The sequence below is a fragment of the Tiliqua scincoides genome, chromosome 4 (assembly GCF_035046505.1).
Source record: "Tiliqua scincoides isolate rTilSci1 chromosome 4, rTilSci1.hap2, whole genome shotgun sequence".
Taxonomy (NCBI): Eukaryota; Metazoa; Chordata; class Lepidosauria; order Squamata; family Scincidae; genus Tiliqua; species Tiliqua scincoides.
The window spans coordinates 138,724,441-138,731,752 of NC_089824.1; the positions used below are offsets into that span (position 1 = coordinate 138,724,441).

At 43.8% G+C, this 7,312-nt stretch overlaps 1 protein-coding gene across 5 annotated transcripts in view; it reads left to right on the forward strand.

Annotated features, from left to right (window-relative positions):
* Nucleotides 1–2,891, forward strand: part of ODF2L (outer dense fiber of sperm tails 2 like) — a 47,255-nt gene extending 44,364 nt beyond the window's left edge. For all 5 annotated transcript variants that reach the window (XM_066622756.1, XM_066622760.1, XM_066622757.1 and 2 more), the window contains one exon: nucleotides 933–2,891. In XM_066622756.1, the coding sequence (XP_066478853.1) occupies nucleotides 933–1,061 (129 nt within the window). In that variant the 3' untranslated portion in view covers nucleotides 1,062–2,891. The remainder of the gene's footprint in view (nucleotides 1–932) is intronic.
* The last annotated feature ends 4,421 nt before the right edge of the window (nucleotides 2,892–7,312 follow it).

A 7,312-nucleotide genomic window follows, 5' to 3' on the forward strand; every position in this document is an offset into this window, starting at 1 on the left:
CACCAGAGTTTTCCCATTTAAGTGCAAAGGCCAGAATATTCATGTTTAAACATTTTCTGCTTCAGCTTTACTTAGGCTGAAGCAGAAAAATAAATATGAAATTAATATTATTCATATCCATAAGTAGAGTGCCATGAACTTAATACAGAACACACACACACAGAGGGGGAAATAATTTGAGAAATATTGTGGAAGGGCAAAACACAGAACAGATTATTCCATTTCTGATGAAGTGATGTTACTGGAAGTGGGATAAATTATAAATACTAACAAGACCCAGAACTCCAAAATACGAATCTTACAGGGTATCACAGTGACAGAACAAGTCCCAAGAATATCATCCGTTTGACCGCTTTCAACTAGAAGCAAGTACTGCATATACAAATATGCCCAGCCCTTATAAATTTTGGGATAGTTTTGACACTTATACTATCCACCTGTACTGTATTTAAGATTGTGTTCTAATGAACATAAAAGTAGGTCCTGAGAATGCTGTGTAAAATTTATAGGGCTGGTGAATTATGAATGACTCTAATAAAAAGTGCTATCATTCATTTTATGTGAACATCTATCTTTGGTATCAAAAATGTAATTTAAATAGGTAACATGTGTAGTCATAAAAAAAACAAAACCCACAGTAGTACTAAGACTGCAGGGGAAAAAGCGTGCCTCAGTTACTTCATAATGGAGATTGGTGAAAGTTTTTAGATTGTGCATGTTAAGGATTGCTCATTGTGGGTTTCTGTTGGCTTATTTCAGTTATAAAGCAATTAAGACAGCAAGATCCTGTGGTTTACCTGGTGACAAAGGGTTTGGTTCTTTTTTGAGAAGGAGAAAAAGTATTAAGAGCTTTTAGTCATCCCCCCATATCCGCTTTTTAAACTGTTAGTCTGTGTTCATATTTATGAATAATGGTTCCTTTATCTTTTCAGAATGCAAAGCGTCGTGAAGTGCATTTGAAGGAACTAGAACATAGCCTTCAAAAATCAGAAAACCAGAACCAGAGCATCCATAATTATGTGCAGTTTTTGAAAACCTCCTACGTAACAATGTTTGGCTGAATGTCTTTGTTTTCCTTTTTTTAAAAAGCTAGGGTCCATTTGTTGGGTCCACATTGAAGTCTGTTGTTTTTTAGATTCTCCTCCCCTCTACAGCTTGCAGTGCAGGTTTATGGTAAAATTTCTAGCAGTATGCCCCTGAAAAGCAACCTTTGCCTATATACTGGGGACAACCACTTAGAAAAAAAGGCCACAATAAGTAGATAGTGGCATGACAAACATGAAGCCATCCTCAATGTTGCATGTCATTGGGCTGAAGTGCAATACCACATGTGGAAGGAAGTTTCAAAAGGGATATTCCTGTTCTACTTCACCATAGCAGCCTCCTGCATGCCTTCCTCCCGCCTCCCCCAAAAAAACCCACTCCCCTGGGATTTGGGGGACTGTTGGAGTGAGGCATGTGGAAGCACATTGTGCACCCACTTGTACATCATGCCCTCCTTTGGGTAATGGGCTCTATGGTTGATCCCTTGACTTGCAAGAGAGACTTTTGTGGGGCACGGGGAGTTGCTGTGGGGAGGAGAGAGTGATGGAAGTTCTCCTGTGGAAACATTCACACATGGAAGTTGTAATCAACCCTTTGAATCTCTTTGACATCCTAGAGACTACTCATTACACTCTGATATTAAGATATTTTCCAGGAATGTTTCTCTCATTTTGGGTTTGGCAGAATCATATCTTGTTTCCTTTACTGCTCAATAGTATTCTGAAAGTTTGGATGATGAAGATAATTCAGTTGCTCCAATCAAGAGATTCCTTGTGTACTCCAGTGCACATGGGAAATTCCACTGTGGTATGAGCTGCTCCTCTATTGAAGTGAGTGATGATGTTCACTCTTGCAGCTCTGTGATGCTCATGCTGAGCTCTTGATTAGATTCAGTGTACTTGGAAGCAGGAAAGATGAACAAGCTTAAAGAGAGTTTTATTCTTATCTCACCATGGCTTGCTGAAGATAATCCTTCTGGCTTCCATATGTGCTCTAGCTGCTCTGACCAATTCACATTCATAAATTGCACAAAGCGATATGAATCAGGCCCAGCTTAATCAAAATTCCATTGAAGAATAAACAAATGGAAGTCCATCTATTGTCTCAAAACTTAGTGATTTATAATAACTAAAATCCGAAGTCTCACCTTTACTGAGAGTGACCAAAATTCAGCAAGGCTTTGAACTTGTGATTTGTTTGTTTATAGCGTTACTCTGAAATTTCTCAGTTTGTGGCCAATTTAAAAACACTGAAGGCTGAACTATATCAGGTGCAGGGCAGATTCCACTTCTCCCAGCTGCTATTTCTCCTGTTTGGGGGTGTATATTTTACCCTTCAAGGCAAATAATAGCTGGGCATGACTTAGAAAGTAAAATGGGAGGAAGTTATACATTCCCATCCCCAGAGCTGCTTCTCTCATCCAATATATGCTCTCTTCCCCTTCTGCCCCACCCCACTTGACGGAGGAAAAAATCTGAAAGATCCAGTCACATATATCTGAGCATCCAATCTAGCTTGACCCAGGTCATAGGAGGTCCTCCACCCCCCCCCCCAAAAGTAGCTACTGTTATCTCAACTTTTTCTGTAGAAGTTGTCATTTCAAAAATGAAATTTTAAAATACATTCTTTAGAAGCTGCAAATAAAATATAACTAAGAAAAAGCATCCAGTAAAAACTTGAAGTTATCACATTTTTACATTGCACTTTACTGGATTTTTGGAACTTTTTACTGATGTTCTTAAAGTACACAACAATGTTGTTAAAGAGTGATTTCAGTGGTGGCTGCTTGTTGTTCACGGGCTTTGTGAACAGTGATTGCCTTTTTAAAAATAAAAAAGTTAGACTTTTTCCCATCTCTTCTCCGATATGCCTCCAAACCTTTTTTCACTACACTGACACAGGGCTGCATCTTGTATTAGTCTTTCCTGAAACATGAACAAACTTGCAAGTACAGGAATGTTGTATGCACTGCAAAGTTCAGTGCCCCTAGCCATGTGCCTCAGCCCTTGCATCAGCCTCCTCTGTGCCACTTGTCCAGTGCCAGTCATAAGCTTATCTCAGGATGAAGTTGGGATTTCCTCCAGTGTCTTGGGAGACACACACAAAAGAGTAATCCAATGTTGCTGACTCATCAGAGAAGCAGGGAAGGAGTAGAGCTTCCATTCTTAATTAACAGATGTACTTCTCCTGGGATAGAGGGGAATATGCTATATAAATAAAAGACAGAAAGAGGAGGCCAAAACCAGGTAGCTCCATCTACTACTCCCTTGAGTCTGAGAAAGTGTGGAGGAGAAGATAGTGGTGGACTAGAATGTTGGAAGACTATCCCACCATCCTTTCTCCTACACATTTCTTCTTCTGTTCCTGTTTTTCAAATTCAAGGAGCAGGAGGACCAAAGAAGGCTGGCAACCCCTGCCAACGTGCTGCCTACGGCAACTGCCTCATCCAGCCTCATGAATGGGCCAGCCCTGTTCATTCTAGAGTGGCTGTGACTAGATACACAATCTGCCTCAATCTAAAGTTGGCTAAAAAAAGGTTGAGAAGGGAAAGAGACTAGGTAGGCATGAACATGGTTTCTCTATATGCACAGGAACATGGGTGCTGCTTATGGTACAGTCAGTCTTATGCACACTATAGCTGCAGGAGGCTACACAACAGGAAAGAAATTACTTGTGGCTACTGCGTGTATGTACACATTGGAGCAAATAGTGTAGCATAGGTGATATGCAGTGGGAAATGGGTAGAAACATGGCGTATGTATTTTAAATGGGGGGGGGAAGGGAAATTCTTTGATCCAGTTGGGGATTTCCACTGTACTTGTTTTTCTAAAGAACGTTGTGTTTTTGCACTTTTAAGAATAGTGATTGCATAGTATATAGTTTAGCTCTCTTTGCTTGACTTTCCACCATTCTGAATAATTAGATGTCATTTACAAACTTGATCAATTCCTTCTCCAGGCAATTTGTGAGGTACTGTAGATACTCACCTATAAGGTGAGAAATTTGTTCCCCAAAATCACAGGTGATTCTCCCCCTTGCCTTATTTGCACAATTACACAAGCAGACGAAGGTGTTGAAGGGGCCATCTGCACCGGCCTGGGTCAGGGAAGGACTCTCAAAGAGGATGGGCAGCGGCACCTCATCTGGGACTTGTGTGGGGCTCCTGGCAACTGCATCTCCTGCCTGCCTGCACCCATCCAGTCCCCCATTGCACTGGGAGCCAGAGGAGACCTGGAGGAGGCAGGGCGGGGGGGGGCAGTCTGCTGGTCTGGCGCTCCCCCGCACCTTCTCAGAGCCTGCCGCACACACTGCAGTCCTGACTGCGGAGCAGGGAGCAGAGCAAGAGCGTCCTGGCTGCTGCTGCTACCGCCAGACCAACAGAGGGCAGGGAGCATACAGGGAGCATCCTGTACTGCCCACTCCTGAGCATGCAGCTGCATTGGGCAGGAAGAGAGGCACGCTGTCCCTGTGCCAGGGAGTGCCTGGCAGGGAATGGGCAGCGCAGTTTGAGAAGCACTGCTATACATGTTTGCCTGGATGTAAGTCCGCATGTGTTCAATGGGGCTTATTATCAAGGATTGTATGTATGTAATGCAGTGGTTCTCAAACTTTCTAGAGGCCCTAGAAGCTGCTGCCTGATTTATGAATGCCAAGGGCCTGTAATGGTCATTCCCCTCCAAGTAGCAGGTTATGATGCACACAGCCTAATCTGCCTTGTCAGTTTTGCAAACCACCAAAATTTGGGTCCTGGGTCCACATTTTAAAAACTGCTGATGTGTATAGGATTGCAAGTACAGAGCAATAGGATTGCTCTGTAATTGCTACTGGGGGTAGTGTAGATATGCGTATCATGAGCCAATCGTCCTGGTAAACAGATTTACACTCCCAGCACTCTGATAGTCCCCCTCCCCTGTTTCATCTTGTATCTTATACTAAGGTATATTTCCTTGAACATGAAGATTCCATGTTTAATTACCACGGTTAATTTAGCAGAAGCAAAGCGCGATAGCTCCACTTTCACTTGTGAAGCTTCAGGGTGCCCTGCAGACAGCTGCACAGGGCTCCCCACACCCCTGGGAGGCTGCAGGAGGCTCAGGTAAGTGTAGCCAAGCCCCTGCAGACCCCCTGAGCGGCACGATCCTGGGGATTGTGCAGCTGCCTTTCCCTTGCACCTGCTGCCTCCCCCTGCCCCTACAAGAACTTACTGCAGCTTTCAAACTCCCAGGGAGTTTGAAAACTGCAGCCTTAGTTCATCAGCATTCTACCTAGTCAACCTGGGTAAGGGGTTTCATGGGTCATCCTCCAGGATAGATTGCAATAAGTATTAACTAGCCTATGAGATTCTTCCCCTCAAGTTCCAGTGGAACAGATTGTGCAACCCAAAAATCCTCTAGAATAGCTATTGGCCCTCTATCTTTTCTTAATGCTACTTTAACCTGAACATGCAGGTATCTGCAGAAGTCAGTCTTGGAAGGTGGATCATTCACTAATTTGGGCAGGCTTTGCCTCTTAAGAGTATGCTTTTTGTTCGTCGTTGGCTGGGTGAAGGAGTTGTCTGAAATTCCATTTAAGAATGCCATCCTCCACTGTGAGAGAAAGAAATGTTGGACTTGCCATGAGAGGTTCTTTCTTCACAGTGGATAGATGGCATCCTACCTACATACCAAGGGGACTATTTTATGCATTGGTCTAGTCTCATGTCTGGAGAAGTTTGAAAAGCACAAGAGCTATCCAGCCAGGGTGACAATTTCACCATGAAGGGTCACATCTGGAAAAATTGAGGATCCTATCAGCAGGGATGGGAAGGTCCAGTGCAGCTTGAGTCGAGTCTAGAGTCACCATCCCCATGCGACTCAACTCGAAAAAGTCATGTCACTTTCTGAGTCACCCCTTTGCAACTCTGAAGGACTTGAGTCAAGTCACTTTCCCCTTTAAAAAGTCCATGGTGGAAAAAACAGGGTTGCTGCAAGGCTGTGTGTATGTCAGAGTTCTCCTTTAATACTCTCCTGCTGTCCCCACCCATATGTAAACAGGGTGGGACAGACAGACTGAGAGCAGGGACAGAAGCAGCAAGAGGGAGGAGGGTCATACGAAGCAGCTGTGAGGCTTACCAGGATGAACCAATTCTTGGGAGCTCTATGCAGAAGTAGTCCCACTGTAGTCAGTCATTCAATGAGGTTTCCTCTGCCCAAGTAACAATGGAACTATGCCATGAAGTGGAAAGTGTGATTACTATGAACTGCCTTCCCTGCCTCTTCCCCCTCCCTAGGCTTCTCCGGTAATCCTAAGGCAAGAACCCTCTTGGCTCCTTTGGATGTACCCCTGCCAAAGAAAATACTAAACTTCCCATCCTGCATCCAATGATTATCTGTTCCTTCCTTCCTATCAGAGAGCCTGTTCCTGCCTCCCCCCCTCCTGCTCAGCTGCAAAAGGAAACATTAACCCTTCCCTGCCTCCCAGCTAGAACCTCCCTGCTGCTCACCTGGTTGGGAATGATGGCCCCATGAGGTTTTTCACGCTGCAAAAACTGTATGCAAGCACACCCAGACACAGGTAGCCTTGAGACAGCATGTATGGGGACAAGTGTCGAGTCAGGGGGCTCCTGACTCGAGTGTTTTCCCACACATTTTCCCACATGTGTGACTCACAAGTCAACAAATCAGTGAAAAATGCAGGTTTTCACAACTGAGTCCAAGTCATCCAAGCTGAGTTTCCAACCTTGCCTATGAGTTTCAGACAATAAAACTTGTAAAAGAAAACCCTTTTGAAAAATACTGGGTTTGTGGTCAGTCTGTCCACGTAAACCACCTTGATTCTATGTGAGTCTCTGAGAAAGGCAGTAAGTAAATAGGGCTACCTTTAGGATTACCAGCCACAAGTTAAAGCAAATCAGCTGCTTCTGTTTGGCTGATATTCAGATTGTAGGAGCAGTTGAAGCAGCAATTCACCTGCTATTGGATGACTATAAGCTGAAGATGTTGGCTCTTCAAGAATCTTAATTTGCACAGCCTTACCTATTTGGAATGAGCAGGTGGAACAGCCTGGCCAAGGATACTGTCTGTCCACGAGCAAGATAGAACTTACTATCCTGGTAAGTTCAATGTTTATGAGCTACTGAAATCCAGAAGACCCAAAGAAAGATAATTATTGAATACTGGGGCTTGGAGGAAGAGAAGTTTAGTACATTCTCTCTACTTGGGAAGAAGAGAGTTTGAAGCTGAAAAATGCTCACATTATCATATGCTTTTGATTTGTTAAATGTCCAGGA